General features: G+C 38.6%; 1 protein-coding gene across 1 annotated transcript in view; it reads right to left on the bottom strand.

Annotated features, from left to right (window-relative positions):
• Nucleotides 1-3,694: 3,694 nt before the first annotated feature.
• The window catches only part of LOC107699171 (3-hydroxymethyl-3-methylglutaryl-CoA lyase, cytoplasmic-like), a 25,540-nt gene continuing 12,550 nt past the window's right edge, over nt 3,695-16,684 (bottom strand). Inside the window, exons 8-9 of the mRNA XM_016500364.1 lie at nt 5,005-5,130; nt 3,695-4,030 (exon numbers count right to left, since the gene is read on the bottom strand). Coding sequence (XP_016355850.1) covers nt 3,911-4,030; nt 5,005-5,130 — 246 coding nt within the window. The 3' untranslated portion in view covers nt 3,695-3,910. The remainder of the gene's footprint in view (nt 4,031-5,004; nt 5,131-16,684) is intronic.

The raw sequence follows: 16,684 nt of genomic DNA, 5'->3' as shown, positions 1-16,684 counted from the left end.
CGAAATATACAGGAAAATAACCATTTTAGTAACAATAGTATATTGTTATATTATAGTCGCTAATCCCACTCCTACCACTAAACCTAAACATAACTATTTCTGTACAGTATAAGAAAAACATGACAGACAGATAAATGCAATTACAATAATTTATTTATTGCAAAAATGTCAAAATCAGTACCAAAAGTAATTCAAATGACGATGCGTTGCAGTCGCAGTCCTCTCTGGCGGAATACAGAAGGTTTGTGAGGTGCAGAGCAGAATTTATGTTGTTAATCACTGAAAATATCCCAATTATTTTCCCGATCCACTCCGTGAATGCAAGAGGCAATGAGCGTTCAATTTTCCTGCTGTAAAACCTGTTGTTTGAAGCGGCAACATTTGCATTTGTAAAGAGCGTGTCAGTCAGCGCGGGCTTTGCTGCTTACGGTCACTGGACTCACTGCTTGGGATGGAGATGAAGATAAGTAAACATTACATGACAAGAAAAGGTCTTGTTTAACTGTATGTAGGCCTATTCTTGGAAACGAGCTGGCAGCAGAAATCACAGAACAGAATTAAATGTTATCATTTCATATTAAGTAAATGAGTAAACAATTTAATAATGCAATTGAAAACATAAGGTCATTGATATGACAACTAAAAACAACAACAATAATAAAATTAAGGACGCGATTTCAATATTCATAAAGATTCATTTTTAGGTGTCGTCAAAACGTCAGTTTTGTACGTTTAAATGCTGAAAATACGTAAGAATTTGTACATTTAGATGCTGAAAATACGTCAGTATTGTACGGTTTTAGTGCCTGTAAAAACGTAAGTAAATGTACATTTTGTAGAAAAACATTCAAAATGGGGGGGGGCACTTTAAATGTGGTCACCCTAGGGCACTACACTCTGTTAATCCGGGCCTGAGATAGCGGTGTACGTTTTCACAGAAAACAATATAACATGGATAAGGAAAACAAAAAAGAAAACCAAATATGAAAGAGAAGGACCAGAAGAGACAGAAACTCAAATTGATAATTCACTCAAAACTGAAAATTCTGAAAAATCATTTACTCACCCTCGTGTCAGTTCAAACCCATAAGACTTTTATTCATCTTTGGACAACAAATAAAGATCTCTCATCATTTCTGTCCATGTCGAGGTTTTCAAGTACTAGTGTCAATAAATATATATTTATATGCAAAGAGACAAGATAGTCTATGCATGACATTTTATTCTCTATTAAACTCTAGTGCAGTGTGTGTTTCAGTCATACTCGAAGCCGGAGGGTGCTCTCGCGCTGAAAGTCCAAACCGGATTCATAGAAGTAGCCTATCTTATAAGCTTAATAAAAAGCAGAAACTTAATAAACACACAATTGCAACAATATATGCTTTATGTATGTTTTTCAAATCATCTCCAGGTAATATGTAGGAAAATACAGAATAAAATATTATGGAATATAAATTTGCTCTGGAGTGTGACGCACTCACGTTTGAGCTAATTATGTGCTGTATGTAATGTGATCAATGTTTATATGTGAATAAATGCGTAAATTAAAATCTGTTTAACAAATAAAGTGGCCGGTCATGTCTTGTAGAAGACTTTTGTGTAACACTTAAGGTGACATTTTCCAACCCTTATGTTATACTTAGGAAAATGACAGTTAAGGGGCTTTATGCAACACTTAATGGGTTTTAAGGGATACTTAAGAGAAATTATAAGGGTTTATGACGTTTCACCTAAAGAAACCCTTAAGTAACATTTTATGCAACGCCCTTAAGCAGAGGTGGGACCAAGTCATTGTTTTGCAAGTCACAAGTAAGTCTCGAGTCTTTGCATTCAAGTCTCGAGTCAAGTCCCGAGTCAAGACAGACAAGTCCCAAGTCAAGACAGGCAAGTCCAAGTCGAGTTGCAAGTCCTCAACTTTAAGATTAAAGTCTTAAACAAGTCATTAGTGCTCTTTGCTATTGATATTACCATATCAAAATCATAGTAATTTAGGGATTGTGCCAAAATAGGACAAGCAGTGAAAAAAAACTATTTTATTAGTAACAGAATAGCAAAGACAACTTCATTTTAGAGAAAAAACAACTGCAACATACTTTGCATGTGTGCATAAGAATATATGCTTCTAGGTGTTATATCGAAGCCAATGAGCCATTATTTGGAACCTCAATGAAACAGATTTAAAAATATGTGAGCGGAAACGCAGAAAGAACTGCTTTGAAAGAACTAGAAGAAATAACTGCAAGCATACTTTGCAAATTCTGACATTTATAGAGTGCTTTGAAAGGGGAAAATTACTGTGATAAAGACAATAGTCAGCAACTCTTCTGTCAGTTTGTTCCAGATGTGGGACCGAGTCATTGTTTTGCAAGTCACAAGTAAGTCTCGAGTCTTAGCATTCAAGTCTTGAGTCAAGTCCCGAGTCAAGACAGACAAGTCCCAAGTCAAGACAGGCAAGTCCAAGTCGAGTTGCAAGTCCTCAACTTTAAGATTAAAGTCTTAAACAAGTCATTAGTGCTCTTTGCTATTGATATTACCATATCAAAATCATAGTAATTTAGGGATTGTGCCAAAATAGGACAAGCAGTGAAAAAAAATTCATTTATTTATCCTGAAAGAAATGGAAGTGACATGAGTGCCTGGTGAAGAGGGAGAAAAATGAGTAGCCTTTATAGTTATATATACAATACTCATTTTGTGAAAGAAACACTTCTTCAAATTATATTTTAAATGATCATTAGGCCTATTGCCGCTTGCCCACTTCAGACATCTCGATTATGGATTAACTTTAAACTTAATGGAGGTTTAAATAAAATAAAATGCACATTCAATTAAAATATGTAACTGATCGAACAAAAACTGGAGATCTGACAAAAACAGGTCTCGGAGAGGTGTTTATTACAAATAAAAATGAAAATTAAAGCACATCGAGTTGGCAGAGTGCGAGGGTCGTGGCGGGATGCGGATCCGTCACTCATGGTGCAAATTTGTCATCAAATTTGTGACTCGAGTCCGAGTCAAGTCTCGAGTCATGTGACTCGAGTCCACACCCCTGCCCTTAAGTGTGAGGGAAACTTAAGGGCGATCTTAAGGGAAAATTACACTTAAGGTGCTTTATGCAACCGGGCACAATGTCTTGGATGAGCTGCGCGAAGGCGTTGCAAATATGGCCGCCGAATGAACAGACTTTCCTTGAAAGGGACTTTGATATTACTAGCATATTGGCTGTTTAATAGTACTTATAAAGCACATATTAATGCCTTATTCTGCATGACCATATTTTAGATCCCATAATCCTACCCCTTACTATTAATAAGCAGCAATTTAGGTGTATATTGAGGCAAAATTCGTAGTTATTGTTAATAGTGAGAATTTGACCTTAAAATAAAGTGTCTAAAATAACTTTTATTTCTGATATACACAGATATGCACAGGCTATATTAATGTGACTTAAAACAGCATGAATGTAATCAGGCTACATTGCTTGGTGGAAGGATTCTTTATTTCAGTTACTCCTATTAACAAATGCTTGTACTGAATACTTTTGTTTTTCTCCATATTATTGTAGATTTCTTGTTATTACTGTTGAAATGTCAGTTTATGATAGGACAAAATAGGATATGAATCAGTGGGGGGGTAATTACTTTTTCTTGGCTATCTATTTTTAGTGTTTTCTGTTTGACATAAACTACAAAAGACATTGGTTCATTTCTTGGCATAAAATGCCCATGTTTCCTGTTATAGGCACAGTATATTGTAGCTATTATTCATTTGAAAACTGCATCAGCAGTTTTTAAAATGGCAAACAAAGTAAAAGCATTTAGCAGAGGCCAAAAGTCTGAAAGCATTTTTGTGATGTTTACAGTACATTGGTTGAATGTGGTTAGACTTTTGGAACACATTGTATGTATTATCACTTAGAATGAAAAGGCCGGATGGTTTTAGTAGCTTGGCTGACCTTGGAGTTAGTCTTATGATTTAAGGCTCGGCAGATGAATTCTCCTGCTTCCATCACTTTCAACATGTCCACCCCCTGCATCACAAACACAAACAGCCACCAAGAGTTACCAGTCACAACAGACACCAGGGGGCACAATAGCAAAAGAAACTGCAAGCCTGAGGTTAGTGTTTCTGAGATGTTATCTGTGTGAGGATTAAGAAGAGGAGGCAGTTAAAGGGTGTGGATAAAAAAAATTATAAATAAAAATGTGTGAGAAACTGTAGACCATAATTACTGCAAATGTGCTGCCACCAGAATATCAGGTATATCAGGACTGGTATCCACATTTTTACCCAAATAATACCCTCCAGACACCCTTTCACACACCATTGTAAATGTTGTGTATATACTAAAACAAAAAGAGACAACTTGAGACAACGGGAAAAACTGAGTAATGGAAAAACTGGGAGTGTAGTCAAAGTGTGTGTATAAACATATACAGTGGCCTCAGAAAGTATTTGGATGCAAAAGTCAAACATAAAAATGTGTTCATGTCTTTGCATTATGTAACAAAATATCTGAGTGAGTGGCATTTATTTTAAACTGATTTTGTGCAAAATATTTCATAAAGAGATGGTTGGGATTAAAATCACACAATAGACATTAAGATGTTTTCTGATAGTAGAAAAGTAATTAACATGCTGCATTCCCATGTGAGGGGAACTGCACTCTAAAAAAAGATCTGTGAAAATAGGGCACAATATACTGTATTAATATGAAAGGGATTTTTTTCCGCATTTATTTTTTACAGGTGTTTTATCTGTATTTTTTATTTTGCACTGCATTGTGTTTTAGAGTTAACAGAAATGTCTGTAAAATTAATGTCTAACGTCCTGGCAGAAACAGTTCTGAGAAAAGTTTGTGCAGCATTTAACCGCAGATGCCATTTGCTTTGATTTTCTGCATCGAATAACATTCAGACAGTTTTTGTGTAACTTAAGTGCCCAAAAGTGTCATTGTTTATTCTCATAAATTCTTAGTGATTTATATTGAAAACCGAGACTTACGGTTTCAATTCCAAGACCATGTAACGTATATAAAACATCCTCAATAGAAACATTGCCAGATGCTCCCTTGGCATACGGGCATCCTCCGAGGCCTGCAACCGAGGAGTCGACCACAGAAACCCCCATCTGCCAAACACAAATGAACAAGGCTGGTGAGAACCAACCTATGAGACCTAGGGGGTGTTAAACCTGAGAACAATGGTGTCCAGTATCTCAAGGTATTTACATGTTACTCTTTTTCCGGGAAATATACGGAACATCTGGTACATTATGGAGCACCTGCACCTTCTGTTGGACTGCATATTTAGTCCCATTTAACCAGGCATTATTTGAAGCCGAATATGATGCTACAGTAATTCTAGTCTGGATGTTAATCACATATTAAGGAAAACATGAGGGTAAATCAGGAGATTTATTTTAATGTAATAAATGTGTTCTTTCAAGGTTGAATGTGAGCAAGGGATAACACTAAATGGGAAATAACAATCGTAAATGACCTAATGTGAAAAATACTTGGTTTTGGCAAACAGTAGAACCGTTTGAAACCAAGGCGACATAATAATTCAGTGTTAATCACGTAGAGGCACTATGGTTTAGCCTTGAGTACAATGCCTCAGTCTTCAGTGGTCCTGAATAAATACAGCTCACACATATGAAAAAACAATCACCTGTAAATGCATCTACTGTCTCTATGAACTTGCACAGCGGCAGTTTGGATTGCACAATGTTCATAATCAGAGTAATTGTAGGTTTTTAACAGACTGTGGAAAAAAGTGGACCACAAGTGTCTGGCCTCCATATGAGAATTAATGATGCGTTCTGGGCCAGTCTTGCATGTCTGTGCTTTTGTTGGAGCGCTAAACCAAACACCCAGAAGTTTTTGCTTAGCAAAGAATTAGACGTGGGCCTGTTACCGAACTCGAATGGACGTCAACGAACCCTGTCAAGCTGCTGATATGATTCCCTGAGTTTATGAAACATGAGTTACATACAGGAGCCCTCCTTGAAAGAACCAAACTCAGGACCCAAAAGTGGCCTCAGATCGCATTGGGGTTTACTGTGGCGGGGACTCCATTGTCTATTTACTGTTTCAGTGTTCTTATTCTTATTTGAGCACAATTAGTGTTGTTACATTATATGACTAAGGTAATTGCAAACTAACAACTTTGAATATGTTGCTTAAATGATCTACTAGCACACTTTCAGACTGGCAAAACAAAAATCATGACAGAAGCCTTAAGTTACTTTTTTATAGCCAAGAAATAACAGTTGTGATATTTCTAACACACTGAATTCAGTGATATTTGCTAGATAATAGGCATATTGTTGGGTGCTATACTATGCATTATAATAAGAACAATAAGCATCCGCACAAGTCTTTTTTTTTCAGTAAAACAATTAATATTCAGCATAAATTGAATAAAACATATTTAGGCCTACATATTGCTGTGTTTTCTGTATAGATTAAAAGAGAAAACGTGCATAACTAAACACACTACATTTTGATCTGAACATTTATTTAGAGGCAAATTTAAGCATGTTAATCATGTCAAAAAAAATCATAAGATAAGTACTGTGAAACTAAATTATGATAACTTGTATAAGCAAGCTAAAATGGCATGGTTTCTTCAGCATATGTGGTTTTATCTCAAGTTTTATTTCGTTAACATTGTCGGTTAGGTTTAAGGTAGCATTTAGTGAACGTGGTAGGTGGTTATTTTCAAGCTCAGTAGAGCATTACAAGTTTAGTGCCACTCACCATATTAATTAAATTAATATTAATTATATTATTTAATTTGCAAACGGTTACAACAACCAACGTATTAAAAACATTGGCACATTCATCTGTTTTGGAGAAAACTAAATGTGCTGTTAGTGCCACTCACTGGACCTTTAAATATCCCTTTAAAAATGTCTCGAAATGTGCAAAAAGCAGCGTAATATCATTTAGCAGAATGAGTTTGATGCTAAATAACAGTGCTGTCAAGCAGTAATTTACAAAAATACAATAAAAGTTTATAACCATCCCCCAAATAAAAGCTATCGTATGGCTTCAGGGGATTTGGAATATAGCCCACAATCATATGGATATTCTAGGACATGGCTAGGACATTCTTCAAATATTCACCCTTTGTAATCCAAATTTGAAAAAAATGGGTTTGAAACAACATGAGGGTGCGTAAATGACAGAATTGACATTTTGGGTTGAATTACCAATTTAAATCTTTAGGCAGCATATTCCCTGCAGGAGTTCTGACTTACTAGCTATTGGCAGGTGTGGAAAAATAAGCGAGTGATGTACAGTATATCGAAGTGTCTCTGGTCTTGTATGCCATCTGGCTACCCAGAAGAACTTCTGAAACCTACAAATTAGAAAGCCAAGCATCTATCTGCCGGCCTCTCTCTCTCTCGCTCTCTCATTGCAGATTAAGGTATTACAATGTTTTCCATATGTCGTCTTGACTGTCATGAGAATATTAAAGATGTTTTCCAGCTTCCCAGGCAAAGCCAGATGTCAGGAGGGGGGAAATGGGGATGGAATCCAACAGAGCGGTGAAATTAACGCTCCTATCCTGCTTTTGACCTCGATATATCGGCAGTGAAAATCAATAAGAAGTTGCATTCTGAACCATGCAGACCTTTGGGGCATGACAAACTAACCAAAAAAATAATAAAAGCTGCTTTCCTTTGCTGAACAATGCCCCCTAATTGCTAGCTTTTCTCAGCAACAAGGCCCTATTTCATAGCTGGGCCGTCTGAGTTGCTTGTAATTGTTGTTTTTGTTGGCGAGAGAAAAGGGACCCATGCCGATTTGCACTGTACTGCAGATTTCCAGACATGGGCTTTTGACTTTTTGCGTCAGGGCAAGATATTCTGCAGGGCAGATGCTTTGTTGCGTAAACATGAAGTGGTAATTTGTTACGTCGCCAGCTCTTTCTGCATCCACCCGCTGTGAGAAGGCAGAGGGCCTGAAGCCGACCAAAGTGTACAGGGACTCGCTCCAGATTTGCTGACTCTGAACACTGTGCAAGGACATGATGTTCAGCAAACAGTGGTCAGGAACTCCAAATTGAAGCCATTCAATTAGTTTAGCTTGGCTTGAAAACCAGATGTGGTGTTAAAATCACAGATCGCGCTGTCTGCCCAAGAGCCTTCGTGTTGGAGCCCTGCAAAGACCTGCCTAAGGTTGTGGTGTAGTTGCAGGCGTGGGCGGAAAGCTCATGCGCTAAAGAAGACAAGGAATTTTGGAGGACGCTAGAATTTGACATAAACAATGACCACCTCAGCTGACGACTCAGTTCTTGCGCGCATGAATGGGAAGTCTGAAAGGCACAATGCAGAATGGTCTGTTTTCTGTGAAACGGAGTTAACTTTGACATTTCCACAAGAGATTACGTTTGTGGGAAACCCAGCGTGCTGACAGCTTTCCGATTTGGGACAGAGCTTCCACGCAATAAATAAATAAAGCTGTCTCTACAAAAGCAAGACACAGCTTTTCCTTGGTAACAGATTTCTGAGTGATCTGTAGAAAGAAAAAATAGAAAATAAATGACTTATTTTAAAGTAAAAATGGAAATTATATTTCATAGGGCCCTACAGCATGAATGGCCTCTATGGTTTGGGATCACGGTTTCAACGCCAAGGTAAAGAACGTACCACCTGAATATATGTGACTCATGTAAACACCTCTATGGAGTGCATATGCTGGCATGGGAGTGGATGACAATATTTCCTTTGTATGACATGCTAGTGCATGAGGGTAAACTTGCATATATGCATACTGTAGGTGAGCCCCATTCAGTCCACTGGGATTGAACAAAATGCATATACATTTGGAAGACAAATTCAAATAACATTAAGTCTAAAATCCAATACTATGAAGCTTTCTGTATTCAGAGTATAGTCAAGTTTGTTTTTTGTTTTTTTTGTATACTGTAGGTCTTTCCAAAATGCACATTGCTTCAAAGCAGCTTTACAGAAAAATATTGCTGTAATAATGTAAAGTTTTCCTAAATACCTTTCATATTTGTTCATTTTGTTTTGAATCGTTCATAGAAATGTGGTCTCTAACTGAGCAGTACATCATTGCCCTGACTTGACCTTACACTAGGGAGAGCTGAACTGCCCTCAGGCCTCTGGCTAAAGAATCAACACTTCAAATTCTAATAATATATATATATATATATATATATATTATTATTACATTTATTTTTCTATAAATTTTTTTTTTTTAATTATGTGGGTATTTTATTTAGCATAAAGTAATTTTAGTTCAACAAATACAACCATTTTACTTACAATATAAATAATACATTATTACATTTTTGCATTACAGTATCATTTCATAAATTCTTTCTTTTAATTGTTACTTGTGCTGTCCAGAGATCCGACATCATAGGACAACCTGGGTCTTCAATGTAGAGAGCAGATACAATTGCAGCTAATACGTACTAAAGTTTTGTAATAATAATTTTATTATTATTATTATTTTAAATTATTATATTTTTATCCATAATTGGACAAATATACTACATGAAACTGCACCTGTCACAAAAACACTGTGTCACAAAAGACATATCACGTTATTCCTCATATCTTTTGTTTTGTTGTATTAATGTCAGGTATAGTCTACTTATGTGGGAAAAATCCCTTTAGGCATCATGGTACTAATGGAATTTTCTGATGGAAAATTTTTCAATGAGAATAAAGTAAGAGGACACACAAGTTGCAACAGATGTTTTTTTTGTTTTTTTTTAAGGAGCTGGACTAGATGTTGCATGTGTTGTATGTTTCAAGTATGTTTCTACTTCAATCATTGAAGCACTTCAAGCACTTGGCGAGTGTTAATTTTGGACCCTACTACTAGATGTTGTTCCCGGTATGACTGGGTGCATATAACTGGTGCATATTCCAATCTGTGGTATTATGCTTCATTTACTCCAGTCTAGATGACAACGGACTGGCTTTCACTCTTGATGTGTGTCTACAGTTCCCTTGTTGAGATATTTTTGGAGGACATCAAATAAATCATTTTAACATGGAAGAGGGCTGAAGCATCCATCTGTGATTAAATGTCACGATCTCTTTCATATTACGTTCAAAGTAGAGGGAAAGTATGTTTGCAATACGTTTGTTTCCCAGCCACAACCACAGGACCTCTGGGATGGCTTGAAGTCTGTCTGCTGACCTTCCACACGGCATAAACACAGGTCATTGCTTCATGCTCAGGTCAGCCACTTCCTGAGAGAACAGGCACCCTACCAGTTCAGATATATGTTTGTCTCCTCAGGAGTCAAAGCTGTGATGAGATTGTCAAACCTTCCCGTGTTTTCTTGCATGTTTTCGCAGCAGTGGCAGCCGTGCTAATCACTCATCAAAGTCTATTACAAAGATCCTAGTGACATTGAGCCTCATGCAAACAGTGAACAGCAATGAATTACATCATATAACGGGATGATCTAGACGGAAATGGTATTGAGTTCCCTGTTAATTGTCAGCGTAATATCAACTGTGTCTCTGATGTTTTTCATGAAATAGACAACTGAGACAATTTGTAGACATCAAAGAAGAATTTGATGTGAAATATTTGAGTCCAAAATGAAGAAGGGGAAACACGGGGGTCTTTTTCTCAGGTAAAATCTGAGAAGCAGAAGTATTAAGCACATACCTATATTAATAGATGCTTTACAAAAACACACACATGCAAGACGATTATCTACATATTTTGCTTTAGTGTGTGAGAAGGATACATCAGTTTGGGATTTACAAACATTTCTTTTGTAAATATTGGAGTCCTGGAACAGCAGGTACAGCCCACACAGAGATCTGATCTCACCATCATCAATTCAGAGACAGAAGCAATAGAAGAACTGTGGCAACATTTCCAAGATGCTTGAAACAAGTCCAAGACGACTGGCATATCAACCAGCGCAACGACTGAGTGCACCATTAACATCAAATGTTAGAAAATACAATAATGACTGAACCCTAATAATTTTCTCGGATGTTATGTTCCAGCGCCTAATGATTTATTTAGATTTAGGATCACCTCTTTCCTCATAAATTACAGATTTCCCAAGGTTTGGACTTGATTTACGATAGGAATAGATATATCATGGCATGCTGTGTCGGGAAGGAACACAAGTTCTGGCTTTGACCATCAGTGAAACTGTCAGACTGGAGAGAGAACGGCACAAATCTGCCTATCCGGAGCAGTCTGGGCTCACAACACGAGAACTTCACCACAGTTCGTATCACCATTTTTCTTGAAAGCCAATACATATCCAGACCAAACGTATTTGAGCTACTATCTGAGGGAGTTCATTTTTCACCCTCAATAATTCCCTGAGAAAAGCCATACAAAGAGCCTATAATGTCTTTATCCTGAACAAAAGCCGGGGTGACTCTGAGCTGACAGGGTGAGCGGAATTCATTTCTGGCTCAGCTGGTGGCGGAGACGACTGGCGAACCCTAATGAAAAACTATGATAGAATGTTTCATTTCCACCAGGTTTTGCTAGGGTCAGTGCAGGATGACAAATGATGGCAGTTATTATTTTCAGAGCTCTTGGGGTGTCTGTGATATATCGGTTCAATGCTGATTCACCTTCAGGAATTTGTAGCAGTTTCTGTATCCTCTCATTGTTGTCAAAGATACTTAAATTGAGGTTACGACAGTTGCTGTGGCCTACACAATTATACCCTAGCTGGTACATTGAACGGAAGTCCAAATTTCCATTAGCAACTACAAGTAATTATTTCTTTAAAAAAATTACTATAATTAAAAAAAAAAAAAAACCCACAAAGGTTTGGCAAATAAGGCCCTAAAGACAAGAGAAGGTTGCATATTCCTGGACAAATATTACCCTAGTCATAGACAAAATGATCTTGTTAATGGCGGTTCTTGGGAATTCTTTCTACTCCTTGACTACCCATAATCTGTATAATCATGTATGTTTTCAAAATATTATATCATTTTGACAAACTACTTTTTTTTTTTTTTTTTTAGCTCACTTGGCTATAAATCTGTGTGCTGATTAATGTGACATTAAAAACAGCAATATAGCATTTTAATATTTTACTTAAATATAAACTAAATATATACTTTAATATTTTATAATGAAACTTTTAGGATGTTATTATTATTATTATTAATAATAATGTTAAAATACTTCTAGCTTATTATGCAGAGACCCTAATGCAGCAGCAATTGCTCAACAAATGGAATGAGTTAAAGGCAGAGATATCAGAAATATCAGTCTATCTGACCAATGGCAATAATAAATAAATATGGCAATGATAAAAAAAAATAAAATAAAAAAAATAAGTATAAATATTTAGCATTTCTACTAGTGGTGCAGAAATTACATTTTGCTCTCAGTTTAATTGCATTTAGTGTATATTTATCTATTCTAGTCCAATGCTGTCTTTGTTCTTTATATTATATCATTAGATAGTAATATATTCAAAAAGATATTGCCCCTTTATTACTTAAATACATTTATTTGTTTGGGCCTACAATTTAGCCAATTACGTCTTCAAAAAATTTGTTGTTAAATACTGTCAATTTTTAATAGATGACAAACTAGAAAAGTTCAAATTTGTTATCACATCAAAAACAAAAAAGACAGTAAATTTGACATAAAAACAAAAAAGAGAATAACTATGAATCCTATTACCAACTCCAATTTATTTTACTACAGAAAAGCTAAAAACAGACAGAGTTAATAAAGTGTTGGTTTCGGAGTACTTCAGCTATGTGAACTTTGCTCACTGTTTTCAGTTGGTGAAGTATCTCTGCTCATGTTCCGTCTTTTGAAAACGAACCCCCTGTCATGTCACACAATTCACAGAAAAAAAAGAGAGAGAGAAACTCACGGCCATTTCTGTGGTGCACCGACCGGGTTACACTGTTACAGCTGGAAAGAGACGGATAAACAGACAGAATAAAAAGGGGTGGGAGCCGAGAATGGAATATACTAGAGCGCAGAGTTTTCCTTTCCCTGGTCTCCCTCTGTTTAGTAGCGAGTGATGAAAGGATAATTTTCCCCTTGCCCTTTAAGCGCAGCGTTGTCACAGAGTTCAACGGCCCTAGCGACAGATGAGTTGGAGCCCCTGAGGGCCCCGCTCTAGCCTTCATCTCGTGAGCTTTGTCAAGGGCCAAGCCACTGTCATATGAAACAGACATCTAATAGGTAAGCCTTTGTGTCCAGCCCTTCACATCTGCTGACCCGCCTAGCCCCCAAAGAGCAGCGGCATTCTGCGAGGGAAGACAAACTGAGAAAGAGCTCACAAAGAGCCCTGGAGAGCTGATAAAGCCATGCCAGTGTTATTTCTGTATTGCAGCCGCTCTCTGTGGTTTAAGGTTCGCGAATATTAAACCACAGGCAGGCATTGTTTCATAAAAGCGCTTAGTCGTTACATTCATATACGCCTGGCGGTTTTGTGTAAGCATATTTTGGGTGGTATCTGTTGTTGTTGTTGTTGTTCTGTGCTTTTTAGGTGAAAGTAAAAAAAAAGAAATAAATGAAATATGTGTATTGCTGGTACTCCAGGGGGTTGGGAAGGTGTTTCAGTAGCTTTTGTTGTCTTCCCTGGAGGCCTGAGTGTGATTGTGAGGTAATGTGGTAAGACATTGTAACCTTCTGGTTCATGTTTCTTCATCACTAGATCCAAATGCATGCCATTTGTTTTGTATTTGAGCGTTTTGGCACTGGATTTTAGATGCTTTGTCGTAATTTTTTTTTTTTTTTTTTTAAATAGCTGTGACTTAAAACTAAAACTCTATGACTGCAAGTACACAAGGCAGATGTAAATGTTTTACCAGCTCAATGCAAGTCACATACTTATTTTATGACCCTTGCATTACTGTGGCACTAAAAAATTCAGCACACAGGGGGCAACAGAGTTGCCTTCAAATGCCTGTGCTATGAAACCAGATGTTTTATTAGTTAGATAGTTGTAGTGCCCTTTGAAACATTAAGATTACAATGTGTAAAATGTAAATAGCAATGTTGTAAAGTGTAAATGTGTACCTTGAATGCAATGCAGGGGTGTGGAGCAGAGCCAGAAGCTGTATCTGTAGCAATCTCAAAATGATTTTTATTTGAATTCAGAAAAAGACCGGGAGTGGGTGGGGCTTAAACCAGAAGTTTGTCTAATTAAATGAGAAATTAGTTTTAAATATGTGCCTTTTGCAGTTTTTGAGAAGTATGGTTTGTATAACTTCTAAAATTATTATTTTTTGTAATAGCTGTAAAACATTATTTAAATATCTTCTAATTAAAACAATAACTAACTACGTAAAAAAAAAAAATGAATGTATTCATTCATTCATTCATTCCCAGTGGAACTGGAAGCTATGCCAGTTCATTCAGAGTTATGTAAATACAATCATCCACAACCAAAAATAAGAGGACTCCATTCAAAATAGCTAATATGAGCACATGGAAATTGAAAGAAAATATTCAGTGATTGAAAATGACTGAAACAACTTTTACTATGCATAATATAAATGCAAATCTGAACAAATTATAAATAATGCATAAATTACAGACCAGTCCTGGGAGAGAATAAGACAGAGAAACATATTGTGTATCATATCGTACTGGTTTAAAACATTTAAATAGACATATCAAATAGCAGAAAATGCGTATGATTCAGTATCTTTGTTTGGTAAGCTCTAATTTCTGAGGGACACACAGAAAAGGAAACACGACTATTTTATTTGCATTCATGCTCTGCTCATTTCATTCGTAGAGTTTACACACATTCACTTTACACACTCATTATTGCATAGTAGTTTTAGAGGATTACATAATATTATGCTGTCCTCATAATATTATTTGACCTATTATTCGGTAGAATTCTTTGTTCGTTTATAAGCCATTATCCATGCCTTTCCAAATAAGGTCTGAATTGAACTTGTTTCCTAATGAATTAACTTTACACAGTTAGTGAACTGAACAGAATCAACAATGAGCTGCCTAGAGCTGAATAATGACACTAGTGTCTTGCTACAGCTGCTTTAATTTTGTATTTGCCTCTTTTCTGAAGTTTGCATCACCGATTCTGTTCCTTTCCTGTTTAATACTGTAAAGCTGCTTTGAAACCATCTCTGTTGTATAAAGTGCTATAAAATAAAGGTGACTCGATATTGTAAATTGTATTTTCTCTTCAAGTGTCTCTTCTGTCAGGGTCTGGCGTCTGGTGTTCTCCCTCTCACCACCAGAGGTCGCCATCTCCCATCCTCCCAGACTCCTTTTCCGTCACCTTGACTCCACACACCTGTGCACACACTCACACACACACACAGCTGTTGCCCATCCTGAACTCCGTCTCCTTGAGTCCACACACCTGTGCACACACTCACTCACACACAGCTGTGGCCCATCCTGAGGGCTATTTATGCGCCTTCCCCACGCCACTCTGGGCGGATTATTAATGATAGTTGTAGTAAGTGTCACTAGTTGTTGTACGAGCTGTGATGTGTGGACTGATGCAAGCTCTACGTGGCCGTATTGCATCAGATTCCCTTCCTTGTCTCAAGCCTGTGTCTCAGAGTCTTAGTTCTGTTTGTTTTCTGTTTTTTACCTTTGTTTTCCCTGGCAGTCAATAAAAGCCTGCATTTGGACCCAGACCCTTGCCTACACGGTGTGTTTTCCTAACCGCGCCGTGACAGAATAATCCGCCAAACATGGGTCCAGCAGGAAGGTTCCTCAATGTCCACCAGGGAGACCGGGACATTGAGGAGTACGCCAGGGACTTCTTGGGAGTGGCTCGCCAGTCGGCGACGGAGAGGATCTGCGCACTGGTCTGTTTCTGGGGTGGCCTAGCCGAGCCGTTCAGAGCCCTTATGCCATTCTGGCACCCCGAGGAGGCACTGGAGGACTACGTCAACCTGGCTCTGCAGTTGAGCGGCTCAGCCATCAGGATGGAGCTGGCTGCAGAGCCTGCTCACAGTTCTCCCGTGGCGGCCATCCCAGGGTCGTCAGAGACCTCGTCTGCTGCACCCAGTACCTCCCGCCCGTTCCTGGAGCATCGCGGGCTGGTACGCAGCGTGCAGGAACCTCTGCTGATGTCGGTGCGAGCGGCGTGGTCTGCTCGCAGAGTTCCCGAGGCAGTGGTGTCTGCTCGTAGTTCCCCCGAAGCGGCGGTGCCCGCTTTGGGAGCGGCTCGCCATTCGGCTACGGAGAGGATCTGCGCACTGGTCTGTTTCTGGGGTGGCCTAGCCGAGCCGTTCAGAGCCCTTATGCCATTCTGGCACCCCGAGGAGGCACTGGAGGACTACGTCAACCTGGCTCTGCAGTTGAGCGGCTCAGCCATCAGGATGGAGCTGGCTGCAGAGCCTGCTCACAGTTCTCCCGTGGCGGCCATCCCAGGGTTGTCAGAGACCTCGTCTGCTGCACCCAGTACCTCCCACCCGTTCCTGGAGCATCGCGGGCTGGTATGCAGCGTGGAGGAACCTCTGCTGATGTCGGTGCGAGCGGCGTGGTCTGCTCGCAGAGTTCCCGAGGCAGTGGTGTCTGCTCGTAGTTCCCCCGAAGCGGCGGTGCCCGCTCATGAGGTGCTCGAAGCGGTTGTGCCCGCTCACAAGGCCCCAGAAGCGGCGGTGCCCGCTCTCAGATTCCCCGAGGCGGCGGTGCCCGCTCGCAGTTTCCCCGAGGCGGCGGTGCCCGCTC

The sequence above is a fragment of the Sinocyclocheilus anshuiensis genome, unplaced genomic scaffold, assembly GCF_001515605.1.
Source record: "Sinocyclocheilus anshuiensis isolate Anshui unplaced genomic scaffold, SAMN03320099.WGS_v1.1 scaffold166, whole genome shotgun sequence".
NCBI lineage: Eukaryota > Metazoa > Chordata > Actinopteri > Cypriniformes > Cyprinidae > Sinocyclocheilus > Sinocyclocheilus anshuiensis.
The sequence above is the reverse complement of the archived record's forward strand: the minus strand, read 5'-3'. Positions and strand labels throughout refer to the sequence as shown.